The sequence below is a fragment of the Bombus vancouverensis genome, chromosome 9, assembly GCF_051014615.1.
Source record: "Bombus vancouverensis nearcticus chromosome 9, iyBomVanc1_principal, whole genome shotgun sequence".
In the NCBI taxonomy this organism is placed as follows: domain Eukaryota; kingdom Metazoa; phylum Arthropoda; class Insecta; order Hymenoptera; family Apidae; genus Bombus; species Bombus vancouverensis.
In genome coordinates this window covers 16,042,964-16,058,638 of record NC_134919.1, presented here as the reverse complement: position 1 = coordinate 16,058,638, position 15,675 = coordinate 16,042,964, and the positions used below count along the sequence as shown (strand labels likewise).

The 15,675-nt window shown below is 36.1% G+C and overlaps 2 protein-coding genes across 12 annotated transcripts in view; one reads left to right on the top strand and one right to left on the bottom strand.

Annotated features, from left to right (window-relative positions):
- The first annotated feature begins 120 nt into the window (after positions 1–120).
- SrpRalpha (signal recognition particle receptor alpha) lies at positions 121–3,911 on the top strand. 2 transcript variants are annotated; one of them, XM_033337973.2, is made up of 8 exons: positions 121–351; positions 541–910; positions 1,338–1,379; positions 1,644–1,785; positions 1,865–2,003; positions 2,089–2,621; positions 2,709–3,123; positions 3,205–3,911. In XM_033337973.2, exons 1-8 carry the CDS (start codon positions 235–237, stop codon positions 3,328–3,330), a joined length of 1,884 nt encoding a protein of 627 aa, XP_033193864.1. In that variant the 5' UTR covers positions 121–234; the 3' UTR covers positions 3,331–3,911. The 2 variants fall into 2 exon arrangements, with proteins under 2 accessions (XP_033193864.1, XP_033193865.1); XM_033337974.2 differs by lacking the exon at positions 1,338–1,379.
- Rh50 (Rhesus blood group-associated glycoprotein Rh50) overlaps positions 3,868–15,675 on the bottom strand; it is a 43,187-nt gene continuing 31,379 nt past the window's right edge. For all 10 annotated transcript variants that reach the window (XM_033337980.2, XM_076621306.1, XM_033337977.2 and 7 more), the window contains 7 exons: positions 13,262–13,412; positions 11,688–11,835; positions 10,585–10,803; positions 10,413–10,495; positions 5,847–5,990; positions 4,470–4,635; positions 3,868–4,151 (listed from right to left, as the gene is read on the bottom strand). In XM_033337980.2, the coding sequence (XP_033193871.1) occupies positions 3,994–4,151; positions 4,470–4,635; positions 5,847–5,990; positions 10,413–10,495; positions 10,585–10,803; positions 11,688–11,835; positions 13,262–13,412 (1,069 nt within the window). In that variant the 3' untranslated portion in view covers positions 3,868–3,993. The remainder of the gene's footprint in view (positions 4,152–4,469; positions 4,636–5,846; positions 5,991–10,412; positions 10,496–10,584; positions 10,804–11,687; positions 11,836–13,261; positions 13,413–15,675) is intronic.

The window sequence follows — 15,675 nt, the reverse complement described above, 5'->3', positions numbered from 1 at the left end:
TATGCGGGTCTTGCGTGTGGCGCCTTTTTATGTCACTAACATGGCATTCCGTTGCAATGTACAGTTGCCTTAAAACTTCTCGATGTTTACGTTTCATCGTATCTTATAGTTTTTGCTCTAAGGTTTCTTCCAGTGTCTGTCTGACGTGTACAAAAATCAAAGTGCACGATCATCAATAGGTTAGATTGTAACATCAAATCAAACATTTTTTTATTACTAAGAAATCGTATAATCATGCTCGACTTATTTACTATATTCAGTAAAGGTGGTATTGTTCTATGGTGTTTCCAAAGCACCTCGCAAATATTTGCTCCTAGTGTTAACGCACTAATACGAAGTGTCATATTGCAAGTAAGTGTTGCTGTCAATGATATTTATTTTTTTGAATTTCGTTACGTCCATATGGAATACTATTAAAAGTTTGATCTTAATGTTGAAGAGGGATTAAATTCGAAAAAAGGAGTAGCTTCCATATTTAAATAATCGATTAGTTAAAGAACTAATATTTATCATAATGACATTTTGTATGTTTTTTTACAGGAACGTACGGGAAATCATACCTTTGAATACGATTCCTTACGCTTGCAGTATAAACTCGATAACGAGTTTGAGCTAGTGTTTGTTGTTGCATATCAAAAAATACTACAATTGTCGTATGTAGACAAATTTTTAAACGACATCCACTTAGAATTTAGAGATAGATTCAAAAATGAATTGGAGAACTCTAAGTGGTTTTACAATTTCGAATTTCAAAATAATTATGAGCATGTACTTGCTATGGCTGAACAATGGGCACGAACTCAGGCTAAGATACCTAAACAAATGCGTACTTTTGATGAAAGTCAAAAATCAAAAAAGACTGTTGCTAGTATGATTGAACGGAAAGATGACAAAGATAATAAAAAGCAGGGTATGTAATGAATGTAATTTGGAGATTTTATTCAATGTCTCTTTTATTTATTTCAAATGCTTTGCCTTTAGTAAGCTTAAGATATTACTAATTACTTTGTTTCTGTAGCTTAATACTATCTGTATATTCTTTTTACATTATTATTTCTTTTTTATATTGGAAGGCTTAAAATGGTTTAGGTATAATTCTTTATATAATACAAATAGTTCTATTATTTATGATTATAACATTGCCAATGGTTTTTTGGAGTAATCTAGAATTACTTTTTATTAGCCCTTTCATTTATTTTTTACTGTTGAGTATTTTAAGCTGCTGAGGATATTTGTCTAGGATTTAATATAGAATCACAAGCAATTTTCATTTAGGTAGTAATATGTCCTTTCCAATGTGGGTATCACTAACAGGAAATGGGGATCTTCGCTTCTAGGTAAAAGGAAGACGGGAGTTAGTACTAATAGAGATGATCAAAGTAAGTGATTTTGGATTTTACATACACACGTAATCTGCTGCATAAATGAATTATATGTTACTGCTATGGATTAACAATATTAACAGTGACTGGGTCTATGAGAGAATTAATATCTTCCATGTTATGATATAAGTTAAATATCCTCAATAATGAATTATTAAATTTTAAAAAGATAATTAAATGTCTGTAACAGTTCGTCTATTTTTCTTTTTCTTTCTAGTAATTTTTAGTCTTTTATGTTCTGACCTTTATTTAATTCCACAGTGAAAATTCAAGAGGTCCCTAAACAGGATTTGTCAAACAATCAAGTAAATCATAACGGAGAAATGGATGAAGAAGTTTTAATCGCAAACCGTATGAAATTGGCTCAAAAAATGAATAATCAAAAGAAAAAAGCTGATAAACAGTGAGTTTCTTACATTTAGAAACAATAAATTTTGTACTGTATGAAATAATATGCTATATACAATATTTATGTTTCATAGAAAAAGCCAAAAACCTGAGAAAGCTGGCAAGAAACCCCGTGTGTGGGAATTAGGTGGGACTATCAAAGATCTTGCTGCTTTGGAACGCACCAAAGATAAACCAGAAGAAAGTGGCGATTATGTGGGAGCTGATAAAACAGTATAAATTATTTATTTTTAATTAAATAATTGTTTAATAATTTATTCATAATTAAAGAATGAAATTTTCAAAATTATCTTTTTAGTTAGTAGGCCAGATGAAAGGTGGCATTCGTGATATAGTAGTTGAAACTGATTCTGAGGATGAGTCTGACGAAGAAATGGAGAATCCCAAACCCCAAGTACAAAAGAAAAGCAACAGTATGTTTTCAATGTTCAAGAGTTTGGTTGGTAACAAGTCTTTGAAACATGAGGATATGGCTCCAGTTTTGGAAAAATTAAAAGATCACTTGATTTCGAAAAACGTAGCAGCTGATATTGCTCAAAAATTGTGCGATTCTGTCGGTGTAAAGCTCGAGGGAAAAGTACTTGGTACGTTCGATAGCGTGACTAGTACCGTCAAAGCCACGCTGACCGACGCATTGGTGCAAATACTGTCTCCAAAGAGACGTGTGGATATTCTGCGAGACGCAATGGAAGCAAAAAAAAATAACAGACCTTATGTTATGACTTTCTGCGGCGTAAATGGGGTGGGAAAATCCACAAATCTAGCGAAAATTTGTTTTTGGCTTATAGAGAATAATTTTCGTGTGCTAATTGCAGCGTGTGATACATTTAGGTGCCTTATTTATTTACCACAGTTTCTATTTCATTAATTTTTTATTTTAATATAGACGTGTTGTATTTTCAAATAATTTCATTTCAGAGCTGGTGCAGTTGAACAATTGAGAACTCATATGCGCCATTTGAATGCTCTTCATCCGCCAGAGAAACATGAAAATCAATCTATGGTTCAATTGTATGAAAAAGGTTATGGGAAAGATGCTGCTGGTATTGCCATGGAAGCGATCCGTTTTGCTAAGGATCTGAAAATCGATGTAGTTTTGGTGGATACCGCGGGCAGAATGCAAGATAACGAACCATTAATGAGAGCCTTGACTAAGTTGATCAAAGTAAACGAACCAGATTTAGTACTCTTTGTTGGCGAAGCTCTTGTTGGAAACGAAGCTGTTGACCAATTGGTAAAATTTAATCAAGCACTAGCCGATCATAGTCAATCCACCAATCCTCATATCATTGATGGCATCGTGTTAACTAAATTTGATACAATCGATGATAAGGTGAATAGAATCTATCAACAGGATATAATTAAATATTTATCACGATATATTGTTATACTGTTTATTGTTATTGGTTTTCAGGTAGGCGCGGCAATTTCTATGACGTATATTACTGGACAACCCATCGTTTTTGTTGGGACAGGGCAAACTTATACTGATTTGAAGTCATTAAACGCAAAAGCCGTGGTACATGCATTAATGAAGTAATTGTTGATTTGAATAATAAAAGACGATATTAAAATTATTATATAAAAAAATTAATTAAAATTTCAATGGATTGTTATCAATTATTTCGTGGAATTAATTATCTCTATTATAATAATAATTACAATTATATACAAAAAGTTTAGCAAGAATAATATATTAACGTGTTTAAATACATATGTATTATTTTTGATTATCTTTCATCGATCTATATTGCTCTTATGATAAATTTTTTAATACGCTAGCGTTTAAACGACTCGGTAAATACTGCTATTCCTAGAATCCCTCGAATTCGTTATGATTTATGATATAAATTTATGGTGTTTTCTAAGAAATATAAATAACGTGATTAAAAAAGGAAGATGGAATGCCATACATTCTTCGTATGCTTCGCTTTTCTTTCAACAATTATTTTATTTCGTATACTCTGTCTGTAATATTGATTTTTCAGTTTCCTGCCACTTGTTGAATACGTAGCATATAAATTGACTGTTCCTCTTGCAAGAATATTGTTGCACCAGTGAAAATGCGTCGTATATGTAATGTTTAACAAATTGTTTAATAAATTTTACAAGTTTCCCTAAGTTCAGGGTTCTATTTTTGTCATTTATTTGCATTCACGTGCAAGCGTAATACTTTTGCTGTTGTTGATAACAAGGACTCGTCTCAGATATGGGCCATCGGTAATTGGTCGCCGCCATAGCTGTTGCCTTCCTTGATTTTCGACTCCTGCGTGGCTTCCTCTTCCAATTCCCAATTGGCTTCATCGTCGAACTTTTGCTCCTCGGAAATCAAACCGCAGATCGACATCCGCATCATTAAACCTACGCAAGAATTTATTTGTCCCAGTGCGATGTCGATATGATTTTAAAGCGAGCTATGTATAAATTTACATTTCTTTTCTGCGTATCCTCTTCCAGAAGAAGAAAGAAATAAAAAAGAAGGAGAATAACGCACAATGTCCTAGAGAATGTGATTACAATTAAAATTGAAAGAAAATATAGTAAGTAAATATTTAGATGCCAATCAATATTCTAATAACTGTTTATGTTCCTTCTTTTAATTCGAGAAAGATCCAACGAGGAGTTGTGCAATGTATTATTTTCAAAATGTCACCTGGATTATCAATGAGAAACGATTACCTGTTACTAATCCTGAAACGATGGCTATTCCCACTGTAATTACTAGTACTAATAATTGATAGCCAGCCTGTTCCCCTGCTGTTCTGTTAAAGCCAGCTGATATACCATAATTGTCTCTCATCTCGGCCAATTTTGCTTCAGAGTTTGGTGCTCGCGCGGGGAAGATCTAAAAAGAAGAAGCGAGATAAATTTTCTATGAAACAATATGCGAATTGAAGATAGATTGCGAAAGTAAATTGCAAATAAATTGCATAATTCTGAATCTTTTAGTAATAACTATAAACTTACATACGTAAATCATATTTTATACAATATCGTTTTTATCAAAATCATTCAAAAGCCTTCAACGTGCACTTCATAATAACGACGTATTATTTTTTAGACGTTTGCCGCCATCTGACTTTGAAGATAAATTTCAAATGTCGCTACTGTGGCGACATCCATCTTTGAAGAGAAATTTAAAATTTGTCTTCAAAGTCGGATGGCGGCAGTATGACGGCCTTAAATATTTAATGCTTCGACTAATTAATAGTGTCATCAGAAAAATATGCCAATCGCATAAAAAATTGATCAGTACCTTGAGCTGAGTTATAACAGATATTTAGATTGTACGTTTAGCCAGTGAAAATGTAAGTGAGAATGTGTAGACATCAGACGATATCTATATAGTAACTTGAAGTCACGTAGCTATCGGGTATCGAGTGTATGATTGCTTATAACGAGAGAATTTAGATGGCAAGTAATGATTGTGTTGAGAAATAGGAGTACCGACAAGTAATGTATCTTGAGAAATAGGAATATTGTTCCTAGAATAGCTAGTCACGGAATGGAGAACGTAATGGTGCCCTCTGGTACAGCACAGAGTATAGCGCTTACTTCAGAACTTCCGACACATATGTATACGGCTTGCATACAGTCTTTATACAGGCTTGCAGTGATTCGGTCACGCAGGATTCTATATCCTAACATCAAAAATTTCCAATATACCAAAATAAAAGGGAAGCATAGATCGAAATGTTAAAAATCATTTCTAACCTCTCCTAACAACGTTTTGGTAGAAGATACCAAGATTCACCGACACAGAGAATATAGAACAAAGATCACTGCGATCGTCCCCTAGGATTTAGGTCGAAAGACTAAAGTTACGTTGGCCAGCGAACAACAACAACAGCCACGAGTTTCTTACGTTCACCTACCGGGATATCCGTTTCACGACCGATAGATTAAGCGATCTCTGAGGCTTTTCGTCCTCGTAGAATGGACAGAAGTTGGCCGCTATTCACCGGCTAGTCGCGTATTTAGTGTCCTTCCGCGAACTCAATTACCCGAAAGCCAGTCGCCAATTAATCCTTCGTTAAGAAGAGGAAACTTACGTACCTCGTAAAGGGAATAATCGTAAGAGGCTTCAGTGGCGAGGCCTGCCATCAGTGCGCCAAAGATACCACCTAAAACGCCGGGCATGCCGTGGAGATTGTGCACGCCGCACGTGTCATGAATCCTCAGACGTTTTTGGATCAGCGGCTGGAAGAAAAAGTGGAAGAATCGTGACCAAAAGCCTGGAAATTGCAAGTTTGAAGGAGATTGCTGTAACTGGTGAGTCAAGCCATTCCTTATTTTTTTCAATTTGATTTTTCTACCGATACCGAAGGCACGATGTGAAAAGTTGATACAATGAGATAATAACGAATAGGTAAATTTGAAAGTTCTTTTATTGCACATGAAAAGAAGATAAAATTCGCATATGTTCAAGCATACGATTGCTTGTTGTATTGTTCGTAAATAGGTTATGTAGTAGTTGAAAAAATTGATACAATCAAGATGTTAAATTTGTAAATTCTTCTATCGAAAAATAACGAGAAAAAGTATGATTTTTTATATATTCAAGCACAAGATTGCTTATATTTTTTACAGATATGTGATATAGTAGTCAAACCGTGAACAATTCCAGTTTGAAATCAATCGCTTGGTTTTCGAAAAATTGAACACTGCATTAAACATACAGCCGGTATTTTTATATTTATCGGAACGTATCAGATTAATGCGAGGAATGAACGAGGGTTAAGAAGATAAATTGCAGGATGAAGTTAAAGTGGATGACTTCCGGGGAACGGCGGTTAGAATCGTGAGGGTTGATAGTAAGGATGAAGTCGAGGCTATAATTAGGGTATTGGGGTTGATGATGGGTGTAGATGAGAGGTAATGATTGGGCACTAATGGGGACAAGTGGGGGGTTTGAACTGATTCACGGAGTAGTTTGTGAATTTTTGGTGCGACAAATTGGCCGTATAGTCTTTTAAGAGTCACGCGCTGTACATTTTTTATCTCTGCAAAAATGTTACTCCGTTTCGTTACTGTTTCATTTACTTTTGTTTGTTATTCACTTTTTTTATTAATATAAAAAATTACTTCTTTGTAAAGTGATTATAATTTCGTGAAAGTTTCTTCAGTTTTCTTTTTATCTATTTTTTAAATTTCTTTTTACGATCATTCATCATCCTTCTCCAATTTCTTTCAACATCATTTTTCATCTCGTGTCGATCTTCTTCAATGAATGTTTAAAAATAGAATTTGATTTTTTTCTGCTATTAGAATAAAATTTCGAACGTCATTTTAAACATATATTTAGCACATATTTTTTTTTATGGTCACTGTTCGAAGCAATTTGACAGTGGTTGACCAAATGATCTTACATTTCCCCGATTTTCGTTTGTCGTTCTGCTGTGTGTTACGTCTGAATAAAATACATTCAGTTTATTGGAAAACCAATTTGTTAATTTGTTTCCTGCATCAGCTGAACGCTTCCCCCCCTTTTTTTTTGTTACCGTTCCTTGTTTTAGTTTTTTTTACTTAATATCGCTGTTTCCTTTGAACATGGGACGCGCACTGTGTCGAAAAATGTTACTCTCGCCGTAATTTTCATTTTTACAAAATTTAGGAGGACAAACTAAGAGAGAAAAAGTTGATGGAAAAAAATGTATCTCGTACGAAAATGTAGCATTCGTATATTTGTTGTTCTCGTCGTTTTTTCAATCAAAGTGAGAGACTAAAAAGAATCGTAGCTATTACGTCCTTGTTTCTTTCTCTGTGCTATTTATATTTTTTTCTCGAGAAGAATATGAAAATTTAAGTTGGCAATTTGAATAACGTTTAATTAAAATGCATTTCGTTAGAGTAATCAAGGTTATTAATTTTTTCATACATATTTTTTCACTTCCCCTTTATATTTTATTATACGTTGTTAATCGCTATTAACGATAATCATAATAATAACGCATTCGAAACGTACGATAATTGTTCCTCCTAAATTTCACGCAAATTCGCGACTACCTACACGTTTCCCAGATATGCTTATATTTACTGTTATGCTTTCCACTGACTGTTCTGTGGAAAGCATAGATCTACGCGAGCGTTAAACGGGCGAAAGATAACAAAACCGGAAAATCTAAGTGGATGATGCGTACCACGTTGAAAACAATTTAGTTTTAATTTTTTCTCCCTTTTTTTTTCCGTCGTTACGACTTTCACGTACAAAATATTACTTCCATGTGCTTTATCGTTCTACTTGCAAAGACATTAGTCTCTTTTTACCTTTGATAAATGTTCATTTTATATTATCATTGTTACTTTGAAATTTTATTCATTATCTTTTAACGCTCTGTATAATACTCTGATAATTTTTTGGTAGAAGATCCGCTTGTAACAAATTATTATTTTCTCTTTGATAAAGTTGGACTCTTTAACCCTTTTAACTTTTAAGAAGAAATATCTTGTTAGTTTTGTATAAGTTGGAATTTCCAGATTATTTCTTCTGGATTATAATTTTCGATAAATTGGAGTTTTCGCAGATCTCTGTTACCTCTCTTAATTCTTCTTAGTAATATCACACGAAAGCAGTAACTCTACTAATAACTAGACTAATTTCCAGGGAACTTTCAACGAAGAAATTTAGCATAGACAAGAGGAGATTTTCGTTATCGAAAAAAATCGCTGATTAATACGGTTAAACCGCGTTTGATCCGTACGTGTTCGGAAGTTCCAGCGCGGAAGGAAAAGGGCGCGGAAATCAGAAGAACAAAGTACATAAAGAATATGGAATTAGCGAGCCGCGAAGGAAACCTCGCCGCATGAATCGCGCGGATGATTAAAAGAACTTCTGACGAAAGTTCTTCGCGATGATTATTCGTCTTCCGCGGATCTTCCTAAGTCAATACCGCCATCGCGCGTTTTCTCTATTCCGTTGTCGAGACTCAGGGCGAAAGGAAAGGGTTTAAACATTTTAAAGTCTGTGTTCCGCGCAAATTAAGGAACAATTGGTTAAATTACGTGGTATCGATAGTTTGACTCTTTCTTCGTTATTCTTATCTTTTATTGATCTTTTCTTTATGCTATCCCCTTGTGCTATCCTTCTTTGGGATGTTTTAAGAGTATTTTAAACGTTAGTTTTTAACGTTACAGATATTTATACAAAGCGCGTATCGTTGCATAATTATTGCAGTAATACGATTATCAATGCGTGACAAGCACAAAACTTCATTGAAGAGTATAGTATTTATAAACGCTGTCGAGATTCTAAATATATCCGTTTCATACTAACGTTATTAGCGATACTGGTATTTTAAAGTAATTTCGCCATCTAAAAGGTCAATGTAACATCGTTTTTCTGTATTTTGTAGGAAATTAGGAGGATGTTTGAAACTTAATCGAATTAGAAAACATAAACTTTCGAAGTCTAGAGAATTTTTAACGAGAATTGCATCTCTTTATATTTACGACGCTTATTTGTATATATATATTTTTTTTTTGCATTTACTACATCCGTAAAATAAGTGCAACTTCGGAGAAGACAAAAGTTCTTAACTCAGTGAAAAACTGGATTTAGCGAGGAGCATGGCGAGTAAAAAAAATTCTTTTCTTCTTTTGCAAAGTATTTTACGATTTAATTTAGAGAAAAAAAAGATATAATCGCGGTGGCAACTTTTACGATATGAAATCACGGCATTGACACAAGATTAACGAGAATCTGGCTAGTGGACGGTAACGAAATACGAAAGTAACGTGATATAGGCTGTTGGAGGTAACCATCGAGGATAACCGACGTCAGAGCCGATCACGTGCCAGTAAATTTAATTTGCTCGCGATTCATAATCGTTTGCCGGGCTTCACGTGCACGTCGTTTCATCGACGAAACCCACTTTCCGCGAAATTTATGTTTCCCACGTATATGAACCTCGCGAGAACTTTCCCCGCCACTTTGGCAGCTTAAAAATTTCAGTCGACCTCGTCAACGCTTTGCACGGGGCTTCTACTATGATTACATCGAACGGGACCACTCACCTTTCGAACTTAAACTTACCTTCGTTACATAATATCACATGGTACTGTCACTTCTGATTCTTTTGTAGTTAATTTTACCTCAACAGCTTTACGTTTCGAATCGTGTAATTATTAACTGTCGTTGGTATTTTAATTTTACACACTCTGCGACTTTGCATAATATCAAAAATATTATTGAATCATTTAAAGTAACATACGTAGAACATCGTTCGGTGAAAAATACCCAACTGACTTGCAATCCTCGTACGTACAGTGATCATCATGGTCTTTTTGTAACCACGTTTCTGTTTCGAAATAATTACGATCTCCGTGAAACCTCGCTACCTGTACGCTGTCGTAGTTTCAAAAAATCCTTTCGTTTTAACATCGATCCTCTGAAAATAATTAACGTTTCATAATTCTTACCTTTACCAACGACGAATCCTAAAATCAATCCAACCACTGCTTGTCTCCTATCGATCGAGGCACGTCTATTTCTCACAATTTCAAACATTCTGCATTCTCGTTTCTTTTTTTCTCAAACGTTCCAACTACCAGCGAAACTTTCATCATCCATCCGATTCGTCCGTTCTTCTCACACGCGTTTAAGGCAAGAAAGGAGCCAATTACCGTGAGATATTTGTATCCTAATACGCTGAGTAGCCCGGCTAGAGCACCCACGGCCAAAGCACCCACCGGTTTGCACATCATGCCTGTATTTATTCAGAAAATGTCGACTGGTTAGACGCACGGATCGAGTACCGTCCAATGTAAATCTCCGATTAATTAGATCGTCTTGTACCTGCTGCGGTGCCGATGGCTACACCGCCGGCCAACGTCGAATTCTGCACGTGTACCATGTTGAATTTGCTATCCTTGGAGACTAGGGCGGAGGTCGCGAAAGCGATCACACAGCTGGACGAGATGGACAGAAGAGTGTTTATAATGGCCCTTTGCTGATCGTCTCCTTGCAGAGCGGCGCTGTTGAACGATGGCCAGAACAACCACAGGAACACGGTGCCTGTCGAAGCAAACTATGTTCTCCTTTCCTCCGTTTCCCTCAAAGATACTACTATCTTTGTATTCGACGACGATGAATTCGCTTGCGATACGTGAATTTGTGGAACGCGAGTTTGTGCAACGAGCAATGACGCGATGTTTGAAGAGATGGCTATATCTTTGATAGTAGCTTTTAGCGTAGAGGCGTGGTTAAGTTACTTCGGCTATTAGCGAAATGCAGTTTCATTTTAAGACGATATAAATCGTTCGTCCGTGATCATCGCGTGCATGAACTTCCGAACAAAATTCAATGCTGTTCGTATCAGGTTGTTCGAAGAGTTTCTTTCGTTTTACGAGAAAATAATAGACGCACGATGTTCTTTGTTTGATATTATTTTGTCCAATTACGTAGGATTCATTCTTCTGTTCTGTTGAGATAAACACCGCGACATTTCACGGACTTGGTTTCACGTTTGTATAAAGGTGCACTGTTGTAAAAAGCACGTGAAAGAAAGGTAATTTTCGGACAACCTAATAATACGTGGAATATTTCGTTCAACTTCAAAATAAAAATATTTAGTCTACCGTAGACCAAGCAACGGTATATCGTGTGTACTAATGATATAAATACTCGAATTACTTCAAATTTCATAAAATTGTAGAATCTAGAAAAAGAAAGGAAGATATCGAACGAATCTTTGGAATTTCCTTTCATAGTCTTCTCCGTGTTAAAAAATTGAATTTGATAGTATCGATCGATCGAAAGAGATTCAAAGACTCGATAAGTCGATGATCCTTCCGTAAGATTCTTCGAACTTAAACGATTATTTAACGTTGGAGGTATAATTTGACGAAGTTAGCGATGTTTCTCGATCGTGAAGCGGAGAAAAAATTAGAGAAACAGACCAATCATCGCGAAAATGTCAGAGTTGTAGGATGCTCCCTCGAGATTATGTTCCTTAGGCTTGTCCTTCATTCCAAATACGAAACTGACGGCAAGTCCAAAATATGCTCCGAACGCATGGACAAACATGCTATCGCCTGCATCGACGACCTGCGAAATGAAAATTCATTTGACACAAAGAAAAAAGAGAAAAAAAGAAAAATTGGCAGGACTCATTTTTATTACGAGTTCCTCGATCTGTAGTTATGATTTTTATTTTTTAAATCATTTTGTTTAGATTTCTGTTTCGTAGAGTAACGATATTTTCATCGATAAACGTTAACACGCGTAACACAGTAGAGATTTCATTTCTGTTTCGAGCAAAATCCCAAAGTAAATTGAAAATAAAATCGATAATAGCGAAAGTAAATAAGTTCGATGCGCCAGGACAATATGGAATACTGTGGAAACATGTTTGTTCACCGGTAATACACATCGTGCTTACGACTCTTTCGAACATTCACTGCCAGCAGTGATCTCAACGTGTGTTGGTCGACGTTCCAGTAATTTTTAAAACGGAACTTTCGAAGAAATTTAATAAGGAAAGTAAGGAGGAGAAACGATTTGATTAGTACGTGTTCGTCCTACTTTTTTGTCTATCGATTACACGATAGTCGACTTTAGTTTGTCTTTTAAAATCGACCGCTTCGAATACTTTTTCGCAACTTTTCTAATTATCAGTATTCGCTAATCCTATTTCAACGTCGCGTCGTTTAAAAACTTTGAAATTTACGGAACTTTCGAAATTATACCGCACGCGATTGCTCCTTCGAAAATATCAAACTTTTTGAAACTTTGGGACGAACAGAGATCGAAGTAGATCGAAGAAAATCTATATAAATGTCTGTTTCGATCCTATGTCAGCGATGTTTCACTTTTATATATATATATCGATTATTCTGTGAAATAGAAAAAAGAAAAGGAGCAACATACTGTCCTTAAGGAAGAGAATTTAAAAAAGCCCATTTTCCCAACTTCTCTTCCGTTTTCGTTATCCAAAATTTATCATATAGAAGTCTTAAATTTAACTTCATAGATCAATGTTTCAAATGGTCGAGCTTTATTAAAAATAAAGAATCCTCAATGATACGTAAAATATTCAATTGTTCTCTAAAAAGATGCATTCGATAATTATAGAACAGCACGCGCGTAATAACTTGCCGCTGTTCTTCGAAAACTATTATTTGAAATATTCTTAAATCGACTAGCGAGCGTGTACATACACTTGACAGCTTCTCCGCGTTACAAGAAATTTCCTGCCTCTATTCTTTCAAAATTAACCAACAACCCAGCACGCCCCTGACAATCTCATTTTATTAGCAAAAATTCCTCTTCGATCTCTGCGCCCCATCCATCACCCAATATCCATCATTTTCTTCCGCAGAAGCCGATAACGCGCCTAGCGGAAAGCCTCTCTACGTGCCGTTGAACCGGTCGTTTCCGGTATCGAGCGGAAACTCGCGCTCTCGATGGCGGATCGTTTGAAAATCGAGCGTGACGCTCGTAAACGCGCCCGAAGAAGCAGGAGTTGACTTACCATGAGCAGATGCTCTCCCACGTACTTGTTCACGGTGAACATGATCAGCTCGAGAATGCCCATGAATACGAGCTGCATGTAGGTCGTCTTACCCAGCAAAGCACCCATGGATATCAACGGCGTGGCCACCGCAACGTCCGCGTTCAGCAGGCTGAAAGTTGCCACGTGGGTTGATCGATACGCGCGTTATTAACCGACTGCTAGTCGCCCCGAAAACCGGAGATCAGTATTCATAACATGGATGCGCGATCTCGACTGTTATGCAAACAGGTCGGATCACGGAACCGGAACACGGACGTGATATCCTGGTGGTTCGTTCTCGCGGACCTAGCGCGACCATTCCTTCGCGCCTCTGCGGCTCGTGTATAGCAACCAGAGTGAATCTACGTTTTATTTTTCTTTTCATTTTCTACTTCTATTCCTTTGGAATATTATGGAAGATGGGACGTTGCCTCTTTCCAACAAGCTTCCCAGCTACCATGCTCTTTATCCTTGTTTTTTTAACGCTGTTCGAGATAACCGAAACAACGGTTGTCAGTGAGAGGCAAGCGAGAGGCGGCCGGGTAGCGCGTGAATAATTTCCGATGTTATTGGCTTGGCAACTAAGTGATCGCGGATTTTGTCATTAGGTGGCATTGACAAAATGCCAATAGTTCGTGAGAATGTAGGTAGAGAAAGATTTTTCGTAACACCGCGTTTAGAAAGCGAAGATATGTAGAACGAAAATTGAGATGGGAATAAATTTAACTTTTGGATGAGTTCGAGAAACGGAAAATCCCGACTGAAGGAAGTGATTGAGAAATATTAACCATTCCAACGAAGAATTTACCAGTCTATTCGGTGAACAAGGTGATGTGAAATTACCATGATGCGATGTATTATTAATGTGATACGAAGGATAAGATCGTAGAAGATTTTGTAGGTGGAGAACATTGTACCTATAGATATTTATCAAACGGTAATTATTCTCTAGGAATATATACATTTTGAAGAACTTGTCTACAGTGTTGTAGCGTTTTATTCGTATCATATATTAACGAACGTAGAACCCAAGGAATTTGGCGTTTAATAGAAAAAGTTTATTCGCAGATTAAACACAGATCAAACACTCCGTGTAAAAATTCAATGTAAAATGTCTCTTTTATTTCCGCTCGTTCCATTACTCGTTCTATATATTTTTCAATGCACTTTTACACATATTCGTGTACGAATTGCTTAATACGAGTAAATAATCGTTGTAACAGATACGAACGAACAACGTAGAGACTGCGAAAGTAATTACACTAACAAACAAGCGATACAGCGATATTCCACTTTATGATCACTTTTCGTTTGGAAATTCAAGCGGACTGTTATTCGAGGTAGACTTTTTCTCTTATTGCGATAGGCCAGCGTGAATTCGAGGCTCGACGAAGGGAAAAAAGAGGACTCGAAACACAGAGTATTCGTTGCACACTTTTTCGGCTTATCAACTATTCATGCATCAGGTAAACACAATCCTACAAGCTGGCTTTGGCATTCAATCGTGCATCGGCCGGTTCGAATATATTTTGCAGCAGTATCCGACAAAAATATCCTCGGACTTTTCTGCCAATAGGAACCTGATGTGTATATTACCGGCACTGCTATACGAATTTATTTGTTTCCAATAGCTATATATGTACGAGTACCATGCGTTTTTCGAATACAGTGACGTAGACGAGGCGCGAACTTCGGCCTTGTGTCACGCAAGAATTTCCAAAATTCTTCCCGATGACGATAATTTTGCGAATATTTGTAAAAATCTCGATCGAAGCACTACAAGTTCCAAACAGAAGATATTCCGCGTGATAATTTTTTACAAAAGCGAATAGCCCATAAATTGCTATTTATAAGTAGTTGTAAATATAGTGTTTCTTTATCCGATAGTCTATTACATGTACATTTTCTTCTTCTTATTTATTTTTTATTCTTTTTATTCTAAAATCAAATTTAACTTTTCGTAATATGGATTCGTAATATCGAGAAGGATCGGCGCTATTTTACATCGTTGAACTAACATCGTGACAACGAGATTTCTTATTTTTAAAAAATGTCTTGATTCTTGAAATTGAGAAATTTTACCTTCGAATCTTGGAGAATATTTTGCAAAAAGAAAGTAACTTGAAATATCGGAGTGTGCAATGGTATTTCGTAATTAGTTAGATTATTCAAATGGAAAAGCATCTGTAAATTGTGCGAGGGAAGGTAGGAAATATGGAATTAATACATCTGTCTTAAGCAGCGAGCTTTAGAAGCTTGTGGCAAACAACTGCGCGCTTTGTTACTTTGTTCAACACTATCGTGGATCGTGAAACCACTTAGGGAAGCTATATAACATTCTGCGATATTGTTGCGGTGCCTTAGATGCTTTAGGCCCTAAGAATGCTTCAAGT